The sequence below is a fragment of the Phodopus roborovskii genome, unplaced genomic scaffold, assembly GCF_943737965.1.
Source record: "Phodopus roborovskii unplaced genomic scaffold, PHOROB, whole genome shotgun sequence".
NCBI classification, from domain to species: domain Eukaryota; kingdom Metazoa; phylum Chordata; class Mammalia; order Rodentia; family Cricetidae; genus Phodopus; species Phodopus roborovskii.
This window is the reverse complement of record NW_026126408.1, coordinates 16,826,813-16,852,399: the sequence shown is the minus strand read 5'-3', so window position 1 is coordinate 16,852,399 and position 25,587 is coordinate 16,826,813. Positions and strand designations below refer to the sequence as shown.

Below are 25,587 nucleotides of genomic sequence, written 5' to 3'. Positions count from 1 at the left end.
CGTGGCTGTGGGACCAGGCTGGCAGAAAAACATACTAGTAATACATGTCAACATATAGATTAACAGAAATGGGTTCATTGAAATGTAAGAGTTAGCTAGTAACATGCCTGAGCTATTGGCAGAGCCTTTGTAATTAGTACAAGTTTCTGTGTGTTTATTCCGGACCAGGCAGTCAGGACAGGAAAATTCAGCCTACAGGGATTTGCCATTTTATGAACACATAAAATAGTTCACCTACTTTACAAAGTAGTACTAAAGATATATATAGAATACAGGATTTACAAAAACTCTTCCTTAATAAAATTTTCTTAATATTTCCCTTAGCAAAAACTATAAATTTGTTGGAAAGAAATTAATACTTCTTAAAGTATTAAGCAATACAGGAAAAGGTACTGGAAAACAAAGCACACAGCTGGAAAACATTTTATTTTCTACTTCATATAACATTGTTCAAGACCACATGACTTCAAAGGGATCTTTCCCACAACTTTTTATGACTTAAAGGTAGCACTTAAAAAATATTTACTGATGCTATAAATATTACTTTTCCTATATATTAATGATTTTAATGAATGTCATGAATTATATCTCTTGCTCCTTTGGTCAAAAAGATAAACAGAAACTTTAAATCAAATGTTTATAGACATTCAAAACTTTTTTAAGAACACATACAAACCAAATCTACACTGCAACTATTATTTCAAAAATTACACAATTTAAAAACAAATTTTAAGTTTTAAATAAGAGACACTAATTGCCAAATTAAGAAAAGTTTAGCATCAGATTTAGTATCTTAATTTTTAGGCTATTCAGAAATATATTTTGTGAATAAGAATTATTTCATAAATATATATGTATAAATATAAATAGGTATCTACAGAATCTGTGGTGCAGGAAGAAATTCTTTAACGAAAAAAATTGCACTTTTAGAGTTTTCAGGATATTGTCAAATTTATACTTCAAGTGAGATACAATTATCTATCTAGGTGCTTTTGGCACAAGTGTTTAGGTGAATTTTGACACAATCTGAAAAAAACACACCATTTTATTTATTTGCGAAATATGAAGAACCAAATAGAATTCAGAATTCTGACCAAAAAAAAAAAAAAAAACTCCAGATAACTGCAATTACTTAAATACAAAAAATATTGTTTTAAAAAGACTTTTAAACCTGCCTTTCTATCTGGAATGTATAAAATTTTACTAGTTATGTTTTTTCCAACCCCTTCAGCAAAAACTCCCAGCTTAATACAAATGTAACACCATCTTTTTCAACTCATGCACAACTTGGATCATACCCCAGTATACAAGGACAAAAAATAAATGTACAATAAAAAGATTGGATAAATGAGGAGAGGCTTTTTGGTCTTGAATTCTTCACCTACGAGTAATGAGGCAGCACTGTAGGCAGCCCAAAACACACCAAACAGCTTTAAAAAGAGAAAGAAAACATTAGCATGTTAGCAAATCAATCAATATTTTGATATTTTGGGTATTACCGAAAACATTTACAATTTTTTTTTTTAAATCCAACAAAACTGAGTGGTGGTGAGGCACAGCTTTAATCCTAGCACCCAGGAGGCAGAGGCAGGTAGATCTCTGAGTTCGAGGCCAGCCTGGTCTACAGAGCAAGTTCCACAATAGGCTACACAGAGAAACCCTGTCACTCTAAAGAGACACTTCAGTCACTTGCCACCTGAATTAAAGCCTGCCTGGACTACACAGTGAGTTCATGGCCAGCTGTAGCTATAGTGTCACATTGTCTAAAAACAAAAACAGCAACAATCTAAAATACAACATACACACACAACACAAAATCTTTTAAAAAGCCATACCGTAGCCAGCTGGGTGTTGGTGGCCCATAGCTTTAATCCCAGCACTTGGGAGGCAGAGGCAGGCGGATCTCTGTGAATTTGAGGTCAGCCAGTCTATAGAGCTAGTTCTAGGACAGGATGGAAAACAATGCAGAGAAACCCTGTCTCAAAAAAAAAAAAAAAAAAAAAAAAAAAAAAACACATACCCATACTGTAATCCCATGAGCCCATTCATACCACACACATATGAATGAGGCTTACTATGTAGACCAAGTTGGCCCCAAACTTGAGACTGAACTACAGCTGTTTCCTAAATGCTAGGATTAAAATGCTATGCCATCATGCCTAGATTAAATTTAAGAGTTTCTAAAGGCAAAACAATTTACTGTTTAGTCTTTTAAACAAGTGTCCTTAGTGATTATGATCTTTTTTGTTGTTGTTATGTTTTTTGGTTTTTTGTTTTGTTTTGTTTTTTAAGATAGCATTTCTCCATATTGCTTTAGAGCCTGTCCTGGGAACCAACTCTATAGACCAGGCTGGCCTCCAAGTCACAGAGATCCTCCTGCCTCTGCCTCCAATGCCTGGTGGACCAGGTTATTTTTTTGAAACATTGTACCCACTGTCCTGGAATTCATTATTTGCTCAGGCTTGCTTGAACCTAAAGAAGAGCATGGACTGCCCTCAGCAGTATGCTTGCTAGAAGTATAAATGCCCAGAGCCACCACATCCTGCAGATAACCTGGCAGCTTTGAAAAAAATTAAAACAAAAACCCACAACTATTTCTGCTAAATTGCTGAATAAAATGATCCCTGAAAGAGAGTTTACAACTTCAGTTAGAACTGTATACATTATTATCATCACTGTTTTCCTAGGCACCAGGGTTCTGTGAAAAGGAGGTACATCAAGACTAACTTCACACTATCCATGTAGCATAGGGTAACTTTGAGTTTCTGGTCCTCCTGCCTTTATCTTCCAAGTGCTAGTATTAAAGGTATGTGCTGCCATATCTGGTTTTAGTCAAATTTTAGATAAAAACACAGCCCTCCCAAATCTGACTCATGAATTCTTAATAGTACTGAGAAGATATATTAAAGTATGATTATATTATTCTGAAATTTTATGTGGTCTCTAGTCTCCCTGAAATGTCTACAGATTTCAAAATTTCTGGTGATAGGAGGTGGGGGAATCAACAAAACAATACAAAAAACAAATTGGTAAAAGTGCCTGTTTGCCTGTTTCCAAATACCACGGTCTTAGGTTATGATATTTTTATCCAGAGGACCAGCATACTTTCATACAGAAACAGTCAGCTGTATAACTCATACTTTATAACTTACTTTTATAAGTGTAGACACCATTTCAAAAGATCCAACCACCAAAAGTACAGGAGCTATTACAATGAGAGGAAGTAATGAATATCCAATCACTCCAAGCACTTGACCATATGCAACCTGTGAATTTTTAAAAATGCAAATAAATATCATAGCATTCAGGATAGTTAATCACTTCTCAATATCATTCTTTGTATACTGACACAAGCATGAGAATTAAGAAAGCATAAAGTATCACACCAATGTATTTCAAATTATTACCTTGTGTTATATTCCAGGGCCTTTTTAACCACCGTATTTTCAACATGCTTCAGTTTCTTGGTATTCATAACCTATATTTCCAGCCCTTGTCTCTAGCTTAAGGATTATGTTTTAACACTTGTAATTTTCACTTTTGACAATGCTACATCACAGTCTTCAAGTAAACATTTAAGGAGATCAGCAGAGCAATCAAACATACTCTCTCATTCAAGAACTAATTAAGCCAGGCATGGGTGGCACACACCTTTAGTCCCAGCGCTGCTCGGGAGGCAGAGGCAGGCGGATCTCTGTGCGTTTGAGGCCAGGATAGGCACAAAGCAATACAGAGAAACCCTGTCTCAAAAAAAAAAAAACCCAAAACAAACAAACAAAAAAACTCATCAAGCCCTACCATACTTAAAGTTCTAAGACCAAACAAGATTGTCATATAAAACATTATACACAGAACTAATGTTTTCTTGTTTTTTTGAGACAGGATCTATCTACATAGCCCTGGCTGTCCTGGAACTCACTATGCTGAACAAGGGAACCTCAAATTCACAGAGCTAACTGCCTCTTTCTTACTCCTGACTATCTGGATTAAACACATACACCACATCTGGCAAAAATAATGTTTTCTAAATGATAAATGTATTATGTTGCAAAACACTGCATGGGATAAAAATATACATTCAGAGCAATTTTTTAATTATTTAATCTTTTGTTTGTTTGTTTTTTTGTTTTGTTTTGTTTTTCAAGACAGGGTTTCCTTGTGTAGCTTTGGAGCCTGTCCTGGCACTCCCTCTGTTGACCAGGCTGGTCTTGAACTCACAGAGATCTGCCTGTCTCTGCCTCCTGAGAGCAATTTTTTAGGGGCGGGGTTGAGACAGGGTTTCGCTGTATATCTTTGGAGCCTGTTCTAGAATTAGTTCTTGTAGATCAGGCTGGTCTCAATCTCAAGACCAGTATGCCTCTGCCTCCCAAGTGTTGGAATTAAAGGCATGGACCAGTAGCACCTAGCTTTAAAAGATTCATTTTTGTATGAGTGTTTTGCCTGCAAGTATGTCTGTGCACCACATGTATGCCTAGTGCCTGAACAAGTAGTGAACCTTCATGTGGGTGCTGAGAATCAAACCCAGATCCTTTACAAGAACAAGTGCTCTAAACAACTGAGCCACCTCTCTAGCCCCCCAGAGTAATTTTTAAAGATAATTTCATGTATATATAGAAATTCCTAACTGGAATACACTTTTTTTTTCCCTTTCAAGACAGGGTTTCTCTGTATTGTTTTGAAGCCTGTCCTGGAACTAGCTCTAGACCAGAGTGGCCTCCAATTCACTGAGGTCCACCTGCCTCTGAGTGCTGGGACTAAAGGCTTGCATCACCAATGCCCATCATGGGGCACACTTTTAAGAAACTACCACTTGGGGGCTGAAGAGATGGCTCAGAGGTTAAGAGTGCTGACTGCTCTTCCAGAGGTCCTGAGTTCAATTTCCAGCAACCATATGGTGGTTCACAACCATCTATCATGAGATCTAGTGCCCTCTTTCGTTGTGCAGGCAGATGTGCAAACAGAACACTGTATATGTAATAAAAATAAGAAAATAAATTAAAAAAAAAAAAAAAGAAAGAAAGAAACTACCACTTGCTGAGTTTTGGAGTAGACTCTAGGAACAATATCTAAACTCACCTGAAAAAGCTATTGAAAATACCCTATGCTGTAGCATTAGCCATGTGAAGCCTTGCTTTCTTCTATACTTAACTAGACATCACAAGGCACTGATAAAGAAAGCCATTCTTAAAAGCTGGCTTCCATGAGGCCACATGTTAAAAACTACTCTTCTGACATTCCTATTCTGGAAAGATATAGTAACCTCAGCTATACAAAACCCTGTCTCAAAAGACAGCAAAAATCCAATCTATTTTCTAATCGGGCAACTACTGAAAACAAGGAAGGAAATCTCTATGGAAACTGAAAACTGGCTTGAGAGCTGTTGTCAACTGGCTTGAGAGCTGTTGTCTATACAGCTATAGAAATGATCTTTTCTCTCCTCTTCATTTCTTGTATTTATCAAGTAGATTTAAAATCTATACCAATTATCTGAAAGGAACTATTATAAATTAAAGACAATTCCAGGATCAAAAACCATTTATTATCATGCGCACATGCCTTCAATTTCAACACTTGGGAAATAGAAACATGTGGAATTCTATGAGCTCAAGGCCAGCTTGTTCTACACAGTGAGTTCCAACACAGCCAGGGCTATGTAGACAGACACTATATCAAAAAGTAAAAAAAAAAAACAACAAAAAGAATTAGCCAGGTATTGCTAATTTATTAGCTAGGTATGATGTCAGGTCTCACCTGTTTGAGGCTAGTTTGATCTACATAGCAAGTTCTAGGTTAGTCAGGCCACACAGTCACACTGTCTCCAAAATACACAAATAACAAATAAGCTAGAGAGAGGGCTCAGCAGTCACAAGCATGTACTGTTCTTGCAGCACATCTGAGTTCAGTTCCCAAAACGTGCCCAACTCCACCTCAACAAGGTCTGATGCTCTCTTTTGGTATCTAAGGACACCTGCACTCATTTGTACAAACACAAATACATTATCATTAATGTTTTGTTTTTTTTTTTAAAAAGCAGAGTATGCTTACCCTTACCATTTACCCTCAGAACTTAGGAAGCAGAGCAGGTAGATTTTTGTGAGTTCAAGGCCAGGCTGGCCTACACAGTCAGTTCCAGGGCTATATAGTGAGATGTCTAGAAAACAAACACTAAAGACTCTACCTTTCAAAATTAAGTACTTACTTCTCCACCAAGAACTCTAGCCAGTAAGAAAATGGTCAGTGAACCAAATATCCAAATGGTTATAATCCATGAGACCACCTTAAAGAGGAAAAAAAATCATTAACTTTTTAAAAAGTCTTATAAAACTGCTAAGTTTTCAGAAATTCAACTCTCTACTACTTATAACAGCTTAGCAAGCCCCATTTCAGGTCAGAGGTTCTACTGGTACTCAAATATAATTCCAAAACTTACAAATACAAGATGTAATACAAACTGAAAACCAAACTGACAGTTTAACAATTATTAATTGCTTTCAGAAATAGCAGTATTTCAAGACAAAACATAAAAGGTTTTTTTATTTGTTTGTTTTGGCTTTTTCAGACAGGGTTTCTCTGTGTAGTTCTGTAGGCTGTCAAGGAGCTCCTCAGAGGAATAGGCTGTCCCTGAACACAGAGATCTGCCTGTCTATGCCTCCCAAAGGCATTCAACCAGTGATAAAAAACTAACTTTAAAGAAGATAAAATTTTTATTATTAGTCCCTGGTTTAACACATATTGCAAACAAAAATCATTCCCAAATAAAGCTGTTAGACTTCCTAAGAAGTTTTTAAAACTTGTATTATTATATTATACAGTAGACATGTTAGGATTTTTAACTCCTCATATATGTTTAACATCTAGGAAGGTCAGCAAATAATACTCCATTAGAAACATAAACATATTGGGTCAGATAGTGGTAGTGCATGCCTTTAATCCTACCACTCAGGAGACAGAGGCAGGTGGATCTCTTGTCAAGGCCAGACTGGTTTACAAAGGGAGTTCTAGGGCAGCCAGGGCTGCATAAAGAAATCTTGTCTCTAAACCAAAAATGGAAGAAACAAACATATATAAACATGAACATTGCTAGATCTTGTTTCCCTCCTTCATTTTGAACAAGGAACTGTAGTGCAGGCTGGCTTCAGACTCACTGTGCAGCTTGGGATGATCTCAAACCTACAGCAGTCTTCTTGCCTCAGCCTCCTACTATACCCAGCTTCCAAATTTTGGTTTCTTTTATTCCCTTACTAAAACTGAGCCATTTACAAGTGTACTGACTACTTTCTAGGCTACATCAGATAAATAAGGCAAACAGTTTATAAATGCCTGTGAACTTAAAGGTATACTCAAAAAGTATGCAATATAGTGGTAGGAAATAGTGTAGCTGATAAATTGCTTGCAGACAGAAGACCCAACAAAAAGCTGGGTCAAGTGGCATACACTTACTTGTAATCCCAGCACTAGGGAAATGGAGGCAGAACCTAGCCTAACTGGCAAGCCCCTGATCTAACTTAGACCCTGTCACAAAAATCAAAGAAGATGGTGTTCTGAAGAAAAACAACCATTAAAGTGTAAGCACGTGCGCGCGCGCGCACACACACACACACACACACACACACACACACACACACACACACGGATATGTTCAAAGGTCGGAGAAACCCTGAAGACACTCCCAATGGCTAAAGCTAGAACAATCTGAATAAAATAAATGGTACTATTGGTACTAATGAACTATAGTTCAGAGAACAAAATAAATATTCAAGAACCCACAATGATATAAATAACTGGGTAATTCAAGTAACAGAAAAGAAGGGTGGCTGTTCCTTAGAAAATATTTATTAATAAACATAGATGAAATGAAGAAAATAGGATAATCACCATTCAATGAATACTATAGCACTAGTTGGGTCTAAAACTTATTAGGCTCATGTTTGATGAGAAACAAGGTATTTACATAATTGCCAAGTATCTCTAGAACATATTAATAATAAAAAACAAGTCAAAGTGGTGGCGCATACCTATATCTCACTACTCAGGAATCTAAGGCAGGAGGATCACAAGACCAAGGCCTGTTTAGGTTAGAGTGAGGCCCCAAATCAAAAATAAAAATTAACCAGACCATGTGTCAAAAACAAAAATAAGGCTAGATACACAGCTTAGGAATAAAGCACTTATTTAGCAGGAATGAGGCCTGTATTTGTTTGTTTTCCTATGGCTGTGATAAACACCATGACCAAAAGCAACTTACTTTACTTTTTTCCTTGCTTTTTAAAGACAAGGTCTCACTGGCTGTCCTAGAACTGACTATGCAGATCAGGCCAGCCACAAGCTCAGAGACCTACCTAATGGTTCTTCTTCCCAGGTGCTGGGATTAAGGCGTGCCCCACAACACCTGGCCTAATAGCATCATTTGACAAAACAATTCAAAATCACCTAGGAAAGTAGAGTGGTAGTGGTGGTGCACGATTTTTATCCCAGCACTTGGGAGGCAGAGGCAGGCAGATCTCTGTGAGTTCAAAGCCTGCCTGGTCTACAGTGTGTCTACAGTGTTCCAGGACAGCCAGAGCTAACACAGAGAAACCCTGTCACCTAAAAAATAAAACAACAACAGAATCACCTAAGAGGCAGACCTCTGGGTAGGCGTTTCTAAGTTTGGTTAATGGATGTGGGAAGATCTACCCTAATGTGAATTGTAGTATTCCATGAGCTGGGGTAGGGAAGAAAATGAAATGGAAGAGGCAATCTTCTCCTGCTATGTCCTCCCCACTGTGAACTATGAGGCAAACTAAATCCTTCCTTCCTTAAGGTGTTTCTGCCAAGGATTCAGTCAAAGCAGCAAGTAATGTAACTAACAGAAGGCTGCTCTGTTAAGAATGCATGTCACTCTTCCAAGATCCAAATTTAATTGCCAGCACTCACACTATAGAATTCAATACCTCTAACTTTCCCAGGTACTAGCATTCTGTGGTGATATCTTGTTTATACTCTTAACAAATAAAGTTGGCCTGAAGATGAGAGGGCAGAGCTAGCCACTAGTTAACCATAGAGGTCTATACAGACAGAAGAATTTAAAGCAAGAGGAGACAACAGCTTGACCTCTTTTTGGTCTGGAGATTTAGTAGAGGTGAGAATTCTAGTGGCCAGCTGTTCTGATTCTCTCATCTTTCAGCTTTCACCCCTAATGTCTGACTCTGGGCTTTTTATTAATTAAGACTAATTAATTAAGACTAATTAGAACTTGTGCTACACATATGCATAACCACACACATGTACATACACACATACACTGAGGGAGTGAGTACTTGTTCTTGCAAGGGACCCAGGTGATTCCAGGCACCCACAGGATGACCAAAAACCATCCATAAGCCCAGCTCCAGGGAATCCAAAAGGCATGTACATAGTATACACACTTGCATGCAGGCAAAACATATAAAGTTAAATAAAAACCTAAAACAAAATATGGATAAACTGAGAATTAACCCAAGGTACTCCTTAATTAATCCATTATGAAACAATTTCAGAAATGAACAAATGAGGAAAAAAAATGGACAACATCTCTAAAATGTTTTTATACTAAATACGTGATTATAACTAATTTCTGAGTTTCATAACAAGATCCAACATTTGTATAAAATGAGATATACTTACCCTAAACTGTCCATATAATGATATCATTGAAAAGAAAAGGACAACAGCCAGTGGACCCCAAAAGTCAGGATTGTCTCTCACCACTTGTCTATTAAAACCAAGCGATGGCATTGGCATCAAAACACAACGGATTTTGTAGTAAATATCCTTTAAATCGATGTCCAATTCTTCCCTGTAATTTTAAAATAAGAGACTTAAAATAGTACAGATTTAAAGCAACTTTAAATTTAAACTAGACAGTATAATATGCACAGTCAACATTTGCATTTGAAGTATATATTAGACTCATTCCATGGTAAAATTTCTCAATTTTAGAGATGCTGAAACATCTAACTATCTCACAAAGTGCTTCCAAAATCTGCCCCTGAGTACTAGGATAAGGTGTGTGCCAGATTGCCTGACCAATAATTAAGTTTTAAACCTGAATTCAAACTTAACTACACAAGAACCTTGCTTTTTTTAGAGACACTGATTATTTGGGATAGGTGGTCAAACCAGATAAATAGTGTAGTGCATATCTGTTTAAATGTAAGAGAAACACAGCCCTGGCTGTCCTGGAACTCATACCATGAACCAGGTAGGCCTCAAACTCACAAAGTTCTGCCCATCTATGCCTCCCAAGTGCAGGGATTAAAGAAAGCATACACCACCACTGCCTGGGATGTCTTTTTTTTTTTTTTTTTTTTTTTTTCTTTAAGTGATTTGTCTCTTTTGAGAATGGGTCTTACCAAGTATCCTTGCTGGCCTGGAACTCAAAAAGATCACCTGTCTGTGTCTCCATAGTGTTGGGATTATAGGGGTGCCTGCAGAGTGGATCTCATTCTCTCTTTTAAAGATACACTTGTTTATTAACATGTGAGTGTGAACCTGTGTGAGTGCATGAACAGGCAGGTCCTCGTGTGGGTGAAAGTGCCTGTGCACACTACCGAGGCCAGGAGGTGCTGGGTGCTCTCCTTTGTCACTTTCCATATAGTCCTTTTGAGATAGGGCCTCTCCCTGAACCTAGGGCTCAGGTTTTCTTGGATAAACTCCTCATTGTGTTTCTCAAATACTGAGATTACAAGCATATATTACAAATCCTGGCTTCCAGCTTTAAACTCTTTAAAGAGACTATCTTTTTTTCAATAAGTGTTTTATCTGTATGCATGTCTGTATAATACATGAGTGCCTGGTGCCCTCACAAGTTAGAAGAGAGAATCAGACCCCTGGAACTGGAATTATAAGCAGTTGTGAGTCACCATGTGGATACCTGAATCAGAAACCCAGTCCTCTGCAAGAGTAGCAAGTGGTCTTCACCACTACGCCGTTTCCCTAGTCCCCATTTAAAACCTCCTGACATCCACATTCAACAGGTTCAAATATCCTTTCCTCATTCTTCAATTTTTTAAACTACTAGTAAAACTGAAGGCAGCTACTGCTTTTAAAGACTTGTTTTATGCGTATGTGTGTTTATGTAAGTGAATGCCATGCATATGTGGGTGCCCAAAAAGGCCAGAAGACAGTATCAGATCGCCAGAAACTAGAGCTACAGGCAGCTGTGTTGCCTAAGATGGATGGATACTGATGACACTAAACTCAAGTTCTCTGAAAGAGCAGGAATAGCCCCTGCTATTATTTTTCCCCCCAAAAGTTTAAGATTTTCCTCATCTGTCTTTAAAAATATAAAAGGTGGTGCACACCTTTAATCCCAGTACTCGGAAGGAAGAGGCAGGCAGATCTCTGTGAGTTTGAAACCAGCCTGGTCTACAGAGCTAGTACCAGTATGACAAGGACTTACACAGAGAAACCTTGTCTTGAAAAACAAAAACAACAAAATTGAAGAAAATAAGCATCCCACAAAACAGGTCTTAAAAACACAAGTGACATATTTTTTTTCACGTACAAAAGTGGCTTGTTATCTTCAGGGTCCTCATCTTCAACTTCCAAAAGCCAGCCATACCCTCTTTGTCTCAGAAATGTAGTTGCTGTAGATTCTTTGATAAATTCTCCACCTCCACCAAGGTTTAATTTGACATCTGGAGCAGCTATAGAACCACTGAGATCTTAGGAGAGAAGACAAAACTGTAAACCAGAGTAAAATATGTAAATTTGAACCAAAATGCATATATATTCAAATAATTATAATTTGCAAATCCTTATGAATATTTGGTATTCCATATAGTCTTCAAATTTTATCAAAGACGGACTTTTTCATTTTACAATTAGCAAAAACAAAAACAATAACAACAAAAAATAGGAGAGGTGAAAGACAATTTAGGTATAATGGTACAGGCCTGTAATCTCATCACTCAGTAGGCTAAGGCATGTGGCCTAGGATGGTCTCAAATTCAATACATAGACAAGGATGATCTTAAACTTCTGGTCTTCGTGCTTACACCTCCCAAATGCTAGGATGCACCACCTGTACTATATACAGCACTGGAGATTAAACTCAGAGCCTCCTGCCTACTACCAACTAAACTCCCCCCTAAGCCCTATACCATACATTTTATAGCGCATCATCCCACCAAAATTTCTACCCCTTTCCTATCAGTCCATTATCTGATAGGCTACATCTTGTAAAAATCTCACCTCCGTAAAATTTGCCTGACTTTTGTGGTAGTTTTGTCTCAGACAAAGCCTCACTCTAGTCTAGGCTGGTCTTGAACTCTCCATTTTGCTCAAGAGCACCAATTACAGATGTGATCCACCTTGCCTGGGTTTCTCTGATCTAGTTAGGAATAATTGCCTCCTCTTAATCTTATAAAATTCTAAGCCAGTGCTTCTCAAAAAGGGTTAATGTGCTCATGAATTACCTAGGGATCATGATAAAATATAATCCAGATTAGGAGAGATTATACCTATATGTGTCAGGTAATGTTGATTCTGCTGGCCTGCAGACATAAACCAGATACAAAATTATCTATTTGTCAGACATAAAATAACATTCAGCTACTCTGGAGACTGAGACAAGATCACACATTCAAGACAATATTGGCTACATACTGAGTTCAAGGCCAACCTGAGCAACTTAGTGTGACTGGGATGAAAGGAGTGCCTCTCCACTAGCAACTGGTTTCAAAATAATTTCTAAAGGAGGAAACAAAACATAGCTATAGAAATCAGGTTTCAAAGAAAATCTATGCTCATCTCTAGGTCTCAGTGTATAGTCCAGGCTGGTCTGGAAAATATGTATGTAGTCTAGGTTGGCCTTAAACTCACAGAAAGCTACCTGTGACTTCTGCCTTCCAAGGGCTGAGAGCACTGGGATTCACAATCCAACACACCCTATTCTTCTAGGCTGAATTTCTAAATGGAAATCAACTTATTTTTTCACACTGGGCAGTTAAAACTGATCCCTGCAAAGGATTTGAATTTCAAGTGCTCCTAAATCCAGTTTTCTGGATGGTCAAAGGCTGGAAACTGAGCCTGGTGTTGGTGTTGCACGCCTTTAGTCCCAGCACTTGGGAAGCAGAGGCAGGCGGATCTCTGTGAGTTCTAGGCCAGCTTGATCTACAAAGGTACACTGAGAAACTCTCTCTCGAAAAAACAAACAACACGAAATCAAATCCAATAAAAACCACGACTCCTTTGAAGGAAGTTTTCCTTAACCTGCCAAAGTCACCTCAGGAAAAAGAAGAGTAAAAGCTTTTCTATAATACCAGAGGAACACAGCCCCACTTTGTTCTCATCTTTTAACCCCTCACTCACTCTAGAGTAACTGCAGAGCAGTGCATTTCGGAAAGAAAACCTTGAACGATTGGCGGGTGACTTGTGAATGAGCCACACGGAGAGCCGGCCCGCAGCCACAGCCGGAGCTGGAGCCGGTAGGCCCAGCGGCGGAGCCCGCGCCCCGCACCCTCCCGAAGTCACCCGCGGCCTCGGGGAAGGCCCATCGCGCACAGGGGCGGAGTCCCCACTCCGCCATCCCGGCCCCTCAGCCCCGCCAGGCCGGGTCTCACCTTCCGCGTCCGCCGAGGAGACAAAGGTGAAGTCCCCGTTAGTGGGCGCATAGGCCGGGGGCGGGCCCGGAGGCTGCATCCCGCCGGCCTTGGAGCCCACGGCGGTGCTCAGGTGCGGCTGGGCCCGGGGCCTCGCTCAGGGATGACCCGCACGTTTGTGCTACCGGGCGACCTGCGAGCCTAGAGACGCGGGTAGAGACGAGCGAGCCAGGCCAGCCGGCTGCTCCCGACGAGGTCGCACCGGAGTCCTGCAGGTGGCGAGTGCCCAAACACCGCGACGCCTAGGCCCTGACAGGACCATAACAGTGACAGCGCCGTCTGGATTGGCTGTTTGTAATCTGCTCTCCCATAGGCTCCCGAGGGGAGGCTCTGATTGGCCCTTCCTGTTGTTGATTACGGAAATCAACCCTGCACCGGAAGTTGCCTCAGAGACCTCTGTTCTGCCCTCACTTGCTTGTTTAAATAGTCCGCTCCGTCGGGTTCCCCCCCCGATTCAGGTTTTATAAACACGTTCTTTTCGTTGTTGTCAAACTATTTGAGAGGCTAGTCGTGTGGGATGTTCACGCTTGTATTCCCAGCACTGTGGACGCTGAGGCAGGAGAATCACTGGGAGTTCGAGGCCAACTTTGGCTATAGTGAGGCCCTAACTCAAAAACAAACCCATGAAAACTACTTAAGTTTCAAGACTTCAATCCCTCATCTCTGGCCCCTAGATTCTGCTCTCTTTACTCATTAATTGTGTAGAATGTTGGCGATGTTGTATGTCGTCTCAAAATTTGGTCGCCTCACCTGTGATACAAAAAGGCTGGATTGGAGAATGGCCATAGTAAGGCTGTAAATTGCCACCTACAGACTAGATATAGTCTAGGCGAATTCCTTTATGAGGAAGGTGACAGGCCAGAGACGATAAATTAGGACAAGTAAGTCCCCTTGTATCTCCACTAGGTGCCAATTTCATCTGCTGGTAATTTTTTGTTTTATTTTTAAAGGCGTATTTTATATATGTGTGCTTGAGTATGTAAGCACGTGTGTACAGGTGCCTGTGGAAAACCACAAGAGGGTTTCAGATCCACTAGAACCGGAGTGAAAGCAGACGTGCACCACCTCAGTGGGTACAGGGAACCCAAACTCAAGCTTCTGCAAATGCAGCAAGTGCTCTTAACCTCTGAGCCATCTTCCAGACCCTCGTGTATGTTTATAGTCTTAAAATGTACACTTTATTAATTTAATTATGTAAATGTGTGTACACATGAGCACAGGTTCCTGTGAGGCTGGAAGACAGTATCCAGTCTCCTGGAAATGGAGTCATGGGCAATGGTGAGCATCCTGTGGGACATTGGAAACAGAAGTGGGACATCTGCAAGAGAAGAATGGGCTGTAACATATGGGTCATCTCTTTGGTCCATACCTATGTTGGTTTTTTGTTTGTTTTTCTGAAACAGCGTTTCTCTGTAGCTATGGAGCCTTTCCTGGAACTTGCTCTGTAGATCAAGCTGGTCTTGAACTCACAGAGATCTTCCTGCCTCTGTCTCCCGAGTACTGGGATTAAAGGCCCACACCACCACTGCCCAGTCCTATGTTTTTAAAATTTCAAGTAAATATAATTAAATTTAATATTCAATGTACATAAAAGTGGCTTCAAGTTTGGGCTGTTCTAAGGGTCTATTGTGAAACATGGAAAGATGAACAATAAATACATAATGGAGCAAAGGAAAGGCATAGCCTGGGATATCATAAAAGGAATTTGGGGAAATTTTGATACAGGAGGAAATAGGTTGGTATTCAAAGGATGAATGGAAAGCTACAGAAAAATAAATAAAAGGGCATGTGTCCTGACTTACTTGACTTGGGAAACAGAAAGTCATGGAGTTTTTTGTTATTTGTTTTTGTTTGTTTGTTTGTTTATCAAGACAAGGTTTCTCCGTATAGTCCTGGCTGTCCTGGAACTTGCTCTGTAGATCAAGCTGTGCTCAGACTCAGAGACCAGCCTGCCTCTGCCTTCTAAGTGCTGGTATTAAAGCCATATACCACCATGCTCAGCTTTTTTTTTTTTTTTAAGATGTGGTATAATGTAGCCCACGCTGACCTCCAACTCCATATGTACCTGAGGTTTACCTTGAACTGCTGATCTTCCTGTTTCTGCCTTTCTGGTGATGGCACTACAGGCATGTACAGTCACATCTGTTTTATGCAGTGGTAGAGACACCTTTCTGTGTTTAATAAATGCTATCTGAGCACTGGATCAACTAAGATATATCCTTAGTCCCCTTCATGCTTCTTTCTTGGGCTTTAGAAAATACTACTGAGTGAGGAACTAAGGGCTAGAGAGATGGCTTGGCAGTTAGGAGAGCCTCCTGCTTTTCTAGAATACCCAAACTTGTTTCTCAGCACTCAACTCAGGTAGCTGACAATCACCTGTGAAATCAGCACCATCGTATCTGATACAGATGTCCTCTGTAGGCCCTTCTGGCACTTGAACACACATGGCACGAACATATGGGAAAACACACACCTTTTAAAGGTGTGTGTCTTAGGGTTTCTATTGCTTCAAAGAAACACCATGACCAAAAGCATGTTGGGTAGGGAAAGGTCTGTTTCACTTACACTTCAAGGTAATAGTCCATCATAGAGGAAAGTCAGGGCAGGAACCTGGAGGCAGGAGCTGATGCAGAGGCCATGGAGCGGTGCTGCTTACTGGCTTGCTCCTCTTGGTTTGTTCAGCTTGCTTTCTTATAGAACCCAGGACATCTGCCCAGGGATGGCACCACTCACAGTAGACTGGGCCCTCCCCCATCAAGCACTAATTAAGAAAATGCCTCACAGATTTGCCTGCAGCCAGATTTTATGGAGCCATTTTCTTAATTGAGGTCCCTCCTCTCAGATGACTCTAGCCTTAGTTAAGTTGACATAAAACTATCTAGCACAGTGTGGAAACAGAAGAGCTGGTTTTCTGAAATTCCAAAGTGTTGAACCTCATACATTTAAGAAAGTGAAGGTCTGCAGGGCAGTGATGGTACTCACCTTTAGTCTCAGCACTTTCGAGGCAGAGGCAGGAGAATCTCTGTGAGTTCAAGGAGAGCCTTGTCTAAGAGGGAGTTCCAGGACAGGCTCCAAAGCTACAGAGAACCCCTTTCTCGAAAAACAAACAAACAAAAAGTGGCTGCAGTTTTAAATAGGATGGTCAGGATAGGAGACCATCTTTTTCATCTGCTATGTGTCTATGTGTTCAGTTATTCTGTGTTTGTACAGTTTATCTTTACAGTCTAGGGTGTTTTTGTTTGTTTGTTTGTTTGTTTCTCTTAGAGTACCACTGGTCTTTTGTAACCTTCAGTCTTTTAAACTGACCAAGGAGAGTGTATCAATAGAAGTCCCTGGTTCACTTATTTTTTTCCAGCTTATGCTTTTGTTTATTTAATTTTCTTCTTTACTTATTTTCTCTGGTTTTTCCCTTTTCTAAGTTAGGAATGATACTTTTTTGCTTTTTTTTTTTTTTTTTTTTTTTTTTTTTTTTTGGTTTTCAAGACAGGGTTTCTCTGTGGCTTTGGAGCCTGTCCTGGAACTAGCTCTTGTATACCAAGCTGGTCTTGAACTCACAGAGATCTGCCTGCCTCTGCCTCCCAAGTGCTGGGAGTAAAGGCATGTGCCACCAACACCCGGCACAGGAATGATAATTTCTTCTTCAATTTTCTCAACTTAAATATTTTTTTAGATTTATTTATTCTATTTTATATGTATGGATGCTTTTTTTGCATGTTTGTATGTGCACCAAGTGTGTGCCTGGTGCCCCTAGAGACGAGAAGAAGGCATTGAATACCTTGGAATTGGAGTTACAGATGAATGTAAGCCAACATGTGAGTGTTGGGAATAGAATACTAAGTCCCTTGCAAGAGTAGAAGGTGCTCTTAGCCATGGAGCCATCTGTCTAGCCCCCTACAATGAACTTTTTTTGTTTTGGTTTTGATTTTTTGAGACAGGGTTTCTCTGTGTAACAGCTCTTGCTGTTCTGGAACTTGCTTTGTAAGTTCCAGATGTGCCTCCTCAGTGCTGGGATTAAAGGTCCACCACCACCACCTGGCTATGAAATTTGAACATAATGTTTAATTTTCTAGTCAGAATTTGTTCAATATTTTTAACCTTTTCCAGATAATCCAAGAACACTTAAACCCAGCTTTGGCAAATTTCCAAGTAACCAACAAACACATATTGTTGATACCTAGTTACTTCTGGCCCATGCTTCTCTTGTACCCTCCAAGAATGATAGTCTGTTTTGTAAAGTCAATATTTACATTTTTAAAATTGTAGTCTTTGTTTACTTCTTATTTCATATTTATTTCAAATTTCTACCTCCTACTGCCTAAAGTATGTGATGTGTTTGACTCTTTCTTTTAGTGTCTATCATTGGTGTTTATCCACAAATGTTTTCTTTTGCCTGTGTGTGTGTGTGTGTGTGTGTGTGTGTGTGTGTGTGTGTGTGAAGAGCAGAGGTTGACTATAGGTGTTGTTCTTTCATTACAGTTATAAGAATAAAAGCTGGAGAAGCAGGGGTGGGGGAGAGGAGGTTCCTGAGTGAGGGTCCCAAGTCAGTGGGGACCCGAGAACAGGAGAGGAGAGAGGGGGGGAGAGAGGAGAAGAAGAGTGGGGGAGAAGAAGAAGGGGTAGCTGATGGCTAACTGAAAGCAGGATGGGGGGTTTAAAAGGGAAACTGAGCATAACTAAAGTCTCCTACTCAGACCCCATAATGAGTGACTAGGGATGACATGGCCATGTGTGTCCCACCCATCGTTAAGGGGTGGGGTCAGCAGAATGCCAGTTTCCAACAATAGGTACTCCCCTTAATTGCTTTCCATCTTCTTTTTGAAACTGGATCTCCCTGTATAACCTTTTCTGGCCTGAAATTCATTCTGTAGACCAGGCTGCCTTCTAACTTGAAGAGATCCACCTATCTCTTATCTCCTGAGTTCTGAGGTTAAAGGTGGAACACCACATCTGGTTTTCTGCCTTATTTTTAGAGATAGGGTCTCTCACTAAAATGGAAGCTAGATTATTTAGCAATGCCCAGGAACTCTCCACCAACCCCACCTCCATCTCTCTCCAGCCCTGGATTGTAGACCATCAAACTCAGTTTAAAAAAATCATTTTACTTCTTTTTACACATTTGAGTGTTTTTCCTGTATATGTATTTGTGCACTGTGTATGTGCCTGTTTCCACAAAGGCCAGAAGAGGGCATTGGATGCTCTGGAGTCAGACAGTTGTGACCTGCCATGTGGGTGCTGGGAATCGAACCCAGCTCTCTGAAAGACCAAACATTGCTCTTAATCTGTGAGCTATCTCTTCAGCTCCCAAACTTAGGGTTTTTTTCCCTACTATTTTAGAAGATATTTATACTAGAAGTACAATTGTGAAACAAGCATTGGTTTTTCTCACACATTAAATGTAATCTTTTATCTTTTATTCTCTAGTTTGCAGTGAGTCAATCCACTTCCATCCCTCCTTCCTTCCCTTATTCCTTCCTGTTCTCTTCTAGACATGGTCTCACTGCCTAGCCCAGACTGGAATCTAGAACTCACCTTTTAGCCCAGACTGGCAATAAACTCATACAAATCCTCCTGCTTCAGCTTCTCAGATATTGGAATTATAGACATGAGCTACCACATTCAATGTGAATCTCTTATTGTTTTTTTCTTTTTTATTGTTTTGGGGACAGAGTCTCATACACCCCAGACTGACATATAATTTATTATGTAGCCAAGGGTGACCTTGAACCACTGGTCATCCTGTCTGTATCTCTCAAATTCTGGAGTTGAAGGTATATACTACTATACCCTTTTATGTGGATCTGGGGACCAAACCTAAGGTCTCACACAGGAAAGTGGTGGTGGTGGCACACACTTTTAATCCCAGCACTCAGGAGGCAGAAGTAGGTGGATCTCTGTGAGTTCAAGGCCAGCCTGGTCAACAAAGTGAGTTCTAGGACAGCCAGAGCTGCACAGAGAAATTCTGTCTCAAAAAGACAAAAAAGAAAAGAGAGATGAGAAAAGATCTCACACCGCTAGATAAGCACTTTACCCACTGAGTCACATCCCCAGGCTTTTTCTTTTAAATATCTAAATGAATTCTCATATAACATAGACTAGCCTCAAACTCACTATGTAGCCAAGTATTGCCTTAAACTTTTTTTGTTTGTTTGTTTGTTTTTCGAGATAGGGTATCTTTGTATTGCTTTTGGAGCCTGTCCTGGAACTAGCTCTGTACACAGGCTGGCCTTGAAATCACAGAGATCCACTTGCCTCTGCCTTCCGAGTGCTGGGATTAAAGGCATGTGCCACCAACGCCCAGCTTGCCTTAAACTTTTTAAATTTTTTATTTTATTTCTTTTCTTTTGGGGGTTTCTCTTGTAGCCCTGGCTGTCTCTTGCATGCTAGGCAAACACTCTACCTGCTATATCCCTGGCCTGAGCCTCATTTTACTTCTTCTTCTTCTTCTCCTCCTCCTCCTCCTCCTCCTCCTCCTCCTCCTCCTCCTCCTCCTCCTCCTCCTTCTTCTTCTTCTTCTCCTTCTCCTTCTCCTTCTCCTTCTCCTTCTCCTTCTCCTTCTCCTTCTCCTTCTCCTTCTCCTTCTTCTTCTTCTCTCTCTCTCTCTCTCTCTCTCTCTCTCTCTCTCTCTCTCTCTCTTGTTAACTGTATAAATATATTTTATTTTTTTAGGCAGAAACTCTCTGTGTAGTCCTGGCTGGTCTGGAACTTTTTATGTAAATTAGGTTGTTCTGACATAAGAAAAATCCTTATGCCTTTGCTTTCTAAGTGCTGGAATTAAAGTTGTGTGCCACCATACCTGGCCCTTTGTTTAAAACATTTTATTCATGTGTATGTGTCTGTATGTCTGCCATGTGTGCACAGGACTTCGGGGACCAGAAGAAGGTGTTGGGTCTCCTGAAGCTGAAGTTACAGGTGGTTGTGAATGTCCTGATTTGAAAGCTGGGAACTGGTCCTCTAGAAGGGCTGCAACGGTTCTTAACTACTGTGCTATCTTTCCATCCCCTTAAGATTTGTTTATTCACTAAATCTCATATCTGCAAATATTTCCCTATTTTCTACAGTTACTTTATTTTTATGATTGATTTTTATTTTATGTGCATTAGTGTTTTTGCCTGCTTGTGTATCTGTGTGAAGGCATTGGCTCCCTTGGATCTGCAGTTACACAAAGGTTTGAGTTGCTGTATGTGTGCTGGAAATTAAATCCAAGTCCTCTGGAAGAGCAACCAGTGCTCTAAACCACTGTGCTGTCTCTCCAGCCCATAAGTAACAAATTTTGTTGGTTTGTTTTATTTTGTTTTAGAGACAGGGTTTCACTTTGTAACCCTGGCTATTCTGGGACTCACTCTATAGACCAGGCTGACCTTGAACTCAAAGAGATCCTCTGCCTCCCATGTGCTGGGATGAAAGGTGTGTGCCACCACAGCCCAGCTAAAATAAGATTTCTTTTATAATATAACTTGGACTTTATTGAATAGTCTGAACTTCAAGAGTTTTTATACTTCTTGAAAGTTTTAGCTACCTCGTCTCTTCTTTTTATAATTTTTAAAATTTATTTTTACTTTCTTTGCATTCCTATTTTGCCTACACGTATGTCTGTGTGAGTGTGTCAGATCTTGGAGTTACAGACAGTTGTGAGTTGCCATGTGGTTGCTGGGAATTGAACTCTGGTCCTCTGGAAGAGCAGCCAGTGCTCTTAACTGCTGAACCCTCTCCAGCTCCTTAGTTATCTCTTCTAATATTGCTGCTGCTCTGTCCTCTTTCCTTCCTAAACTCCACTTAGAATCACACACCAGTAACTGGTTTCTCAGTAACACACACACTCCATACACACATACCACACACACTACACACACACCCCATACACACACACACCACACACACACACACACCACGAGCATACATACACATACCTCACACATACCACACATACACGCACACACACACACACACGAATCACACACCACACACAAATACACACCACACACACATACACCACACACACAAATACCCACACAAATACATAAAACACACAATACTTAATAACTCACACTTGTTCACACTCCAAATGCAGGGCATTACGGTAACTGGTTTACATTCATCTGTTCAGTCATCACAAGAACCCATAAAGTAAGAACTTGTATTCTTCCCAGAATTCCTTATAGATAAAAAACAGGAAATGTGGGGGGGAATACTTACCAAAGGTCAGAGATAACAAATAGTAGCAATAGGATATGAACCCTGCAAATCTGGTTCCATGATCCCAGCTCTAATGCTTTGAAATTTCACTGCAATAATTTTCTCTCTGTGCTTGATGCTTATGGGGGCCAGGGTCTGGGGTTTTTCCATTGTTGTTAATTGTTTATTCATCTATGAATAAACCAAGCGGGATTTTTCAGACCATTGATTTTTTTTCTGGAATCTTGTTCTATTTGGCCCTTTGACGGTAGGTTTACTGACTTTAAAGGAGTGGTATATATGCTATATTTAACTTACTAATTTCATTTTTTTCTTGTAAATATTGGTTGGGAGGACTGGCTTATTTAGACTAAACTTTATAATAATCATTGAAACTACCTTGATCCTATGTCAGAACCCCACAGCTTGTTTTTATTATTTTGAGGCAGGATCTCATTATGAAGCACTTGGCTAGTTATGAGTTTCTGAATTAGCTGCTTCCCATTGTAAAAAGAAGACCTGATTAAGGCTGAGAGCAGCAATGTGTTCTTGTTGTTGCTTTATAAACAGGGTTTCTGCTGGGCACTGATGGCACACGCCTTTAATCCCAGCACTCTGGATGCAGAGGCAGGTGGATCTCTGTGAGTTCCAGGCCAGCCTAGTCTACAGAGCAAAGTGTCAGGACAGCTAGAGCTATACAGAGAAACCCTGTTTTGAAAAACAAAAAACAAACAAACAAAAATAAAAGCCAAGGTTTCTCTGTGTAGCCCTGGCTGGCCTGCAATGCACTCTGTAGACCAGGCTGGCCTGGAACTCATAGATTTCCCTCTGCACATCTACAGTGCTGGGATTAAAGATGTGCACTTCTGCCCTGCTGTTGCAGCTGCTCCTGATATGTGTGTGTGTGTGTGTGTGTGTGTGTGTGTGTGTGTGTGTGTGTGTATGTGTATATATATTTTAAGTGTTGGGTATCACTAAGTAGACCCCTTGGACTCTGGTGTCCTGTTTCACAAATCCTTCTGCTTCACTAGTGGAGAGAAAAAAGCCAACAAAATTGTATCTTAAAACTTTATGACTTCTGCCAGCAGTTGGGAGTGTGTTTATGGCAGCCACCATCTTGACCACGTGGCCTAGCCTCACCCTACGTGGTTCTTCCCTCTGCTGCACCAGCCTCCTAGGCAGAGGGTCAGTCTATCCAGCTTCTGCCACTGACACAACCTGTAATTCATTTACTTTTTGCCTTTTCTTCTTTGTCTCTAATTTCTTTTTTCATTGACTCTGTTGCACATGGCTTGTTTGTGGAATAACATGCCTCTCCAGGGCACGATAGGGCACACATTTCACACAAAAATCTTGCAGATCTCCTTTCTTGTCACTGACAGTTTTAAGTTTACACTGTATCTTTAAATGTCCTATCTGTTTGCTACAATGTACAAATCAGAGATCACACTCTGGTACTTCTCATTTTTACTCAGTCCTGTTTGATCTATCTGTACATGTGATTTAAATTTAAGTTTATATGTAAATGTAAGCTAACTCTATATACACTTCAATTCAACTGTGCTATCTCAAATAGTTCTAAATTGTTATGTGTCTTTAGATTAACAAATTCAAATTAACAAAATATTTCAAATTAACAAAATAAAAATATTTATGCCACCCAGTCCTTCCTGTGAGCTGTGTATAAAGGTTAAGCTTCTATTACAAAAAGGAATGTTTCTCTACCTCATTGTCCTTTACAGGTATAAATCTAACCTACTAAGTTAAAACCAGTTACAGATAGTCTGGAGGGCTCTGGGTAGAACATCCTCCATAGTCTCTTAGCTTGTATCCAGTTTTCCAGACAGATTAACTAATTATAGAGATAAAACCTTACTTAACCACCTATGTGCTTAAGGCAAGTAACTAGAGACAAATTTTGTCTACTGAGATATACTAAATATGCAGACAGCCCTCAAAATGCCCAGAGATATAGAGAATATGGCATTTAAAATGTTTCATTAAAAAATTTTTATAACAGAGAGACAGGCCAGGTGCTGGCGCCACCCATATCCTCCAAGAAGACTGGTGGACACTGAAGAAACTCCACCCACAAAAGTGGCAACACTAGCCACTGAGCAATCCTGCCTTTCATCTCAACTGCTGCAAAGGACTCTAAAGACTGGACAAGAGGGTAGTGGAATCGACTTTCTCCATGTTGCTTGGGCCAACAGTAGGTAAGTCTTCCAAAAGCCCCTAATCTTCAGGTCACATGCCATCAGCAGAAAGCAGATGTCCTAAAGCCTCTGACATCAACAACTGTGGAGGACCTGGGGGTGGCTGTCCATGCTGCCAGCTAGTAAGTCTCTGTTACTCTCTAATCATTCAGGTAAAATTTTATCCTTCTGAAGAACTCTGATGCTTTTGATGACTGTTGGCTTTGCCAGCTTAAAGCAGCAGCCAAGGCTCCAACTGTTACAAAATAGATTTCAGGAACGGGTATTTTAAGGTTTATGTGAAGATAGAAAAGTGTAAGGTGTATGAAGGTCTAAGAATGTACGTTATGAAGGTCTGAGAATGGGAAAGTCTAACAAGGTGGAAAATGCAAGTTATGAAGGTCTGAGGATGAAAGGTCTAAGATGAATTCAAGTTATGAAGGTCTGAGAAGAAAAAGGCTTAAGTGATGACAAAAAAATGAGAAGACATTCATTCAAATGAATGAAACATATTCCAGATTTCTCTCTCATTATGCTACTCTTTATAATCTTAACATTAATCAATAAAGTTTTAATGAGCTACTAATCCAATTCTGATAGAGTATTAAACACCGCACTATGCCACTATACGATCATAATTATAACTACAAGCTCAAAATTAAGGTGCTTTTCATTGTACTAAAGATCTGTCAGTTGTATTAAGTGTTAATTCTTTCATCCAAATCATTTGGAGGGCAGGAACTCACTTAAGGCAAACTTACACGGCCAGATAGGTTAAAGTCAGGATGTGGGTACTAGAGAGATGGTTCAGAGGTTAAGAGCACTGCCTGCTCTTCCAGAGGTCCTGAGTTTAATTCCCAGCAGCCACATGGTGACTCACAAGCATCTATAATGATATCTGGTGCCCTCTTTTGTTGTGCAGGTGTACATGTAGGCAGAACACTATATATCTATATCTATGTCTATATCTATATCTATGTCTATATCTATGTCTATACTATATCTATATTTATATCTGTGACAGGCTCCAAAGCAATACAGAGAAACCTTGTCTTGAAGAAAAAAAAAAGAATGGGTTTTTGTTTTGTTTTCTTAGTTTGTTTCTGAGACTGGATCTCTCTACTATATAGGTCTGGCTGTCTGGAAATCATCATGTAAACCAGGCTGGCTTCAAACTCACATAGATCTGCCTGCCTCTTCTCCAGAATGCCTCTCTTAGAGGTGTGTACCACCAGGCCCTGCTCAGAAAGCTCTTTTTGAAATTAGTAGTTGTGTAATTTTTTAAAAAAAACAATAAAGTCTCCGGTAGTTTGTCCAAACACAGAGGAAAAGGTGTGCAAGAACACGGATGGCAGAAGCACAAAGAATTCTCTATTTCAAGCAGAGTATGTCTTAGTTTTCTGGTATAACCAATGATGTTGAGTTCATGTGTGCCAATGTAAGCCTGTGTGTTGAGGAGAATCTCTTGTGCATTATCAGTGAGAACTGATAGAGGTAATCTATCTAGCCTGGGCTAACTTGCCATGAACCCAGTAACTGAGAGTATAGGTTTTCTGGAAGCCTTATAGAAAACAAGATGCAGAGATATGTTTGCC

General features: G+C 40.0%; 1 protein-coding gene across 1 annotated transcript; it reads right to left on the bottom strand.

Annotated features, from left to right (window-relative positions):
- Nucleotides 1-407: 407 nt before the first annotated feature.
- Nucleotides 408-13,748, bottom strand: Yipf4 (Yip1 domain family member 4). Its single transcript, XM_051181862.1, has 6 exons — nucleotides 13,587-13,748; nucleotides 11,528-11,687; nucleotides 9,646-9,817; nucleotides 6,200-6,277; nucleotides 3,153-3,266; nucleotides 408-1,430 (listed from the first exon to the last, which is right to left on the bottom strand). Exons 1-6 carry the CDS (start codon nucleotides 13,663-13,665, stop codon nucleotides 1,293-1,295), a joined length of 741 nt encoding a protein of 246 aa, XP_051037819.1. The 5' UTR covers nucleotides 13,666-13,748; the 3' UTR covers nucleotides 408-1,292.
- Nucleotides 13,749-25,587: the final 11,839 nt, after the last annotated feature.

What these genes read in the sequence shown, in the direction of transcription:
- Yipf4 (XM_051181862.1), bottom strand. Translation starts at nt 13,665, where the DNA reads ATGCAGCCTCCGGGCCCGCCCCCGGCCTATGCGCCCACTAACGGGGAC. An exon ending in CATTATATGGACAGTTTAGG is followed by an intron (nt 6,278 to 9,645) that starts GTAAGTATATCT and finishes TTCCTCTTTAAG; the next exon opens with GTGGTCTCATGGATTATAAC. An exon ending in TGGTGTCTACACTTATAAAA is followed by an intron (nt 1,431 to 3,152) that starts GTAAGTTATAAA and finishes CTCTTTTTAAAG; the next exon opens with CTGTTTGGTGTGTTTTGGGC.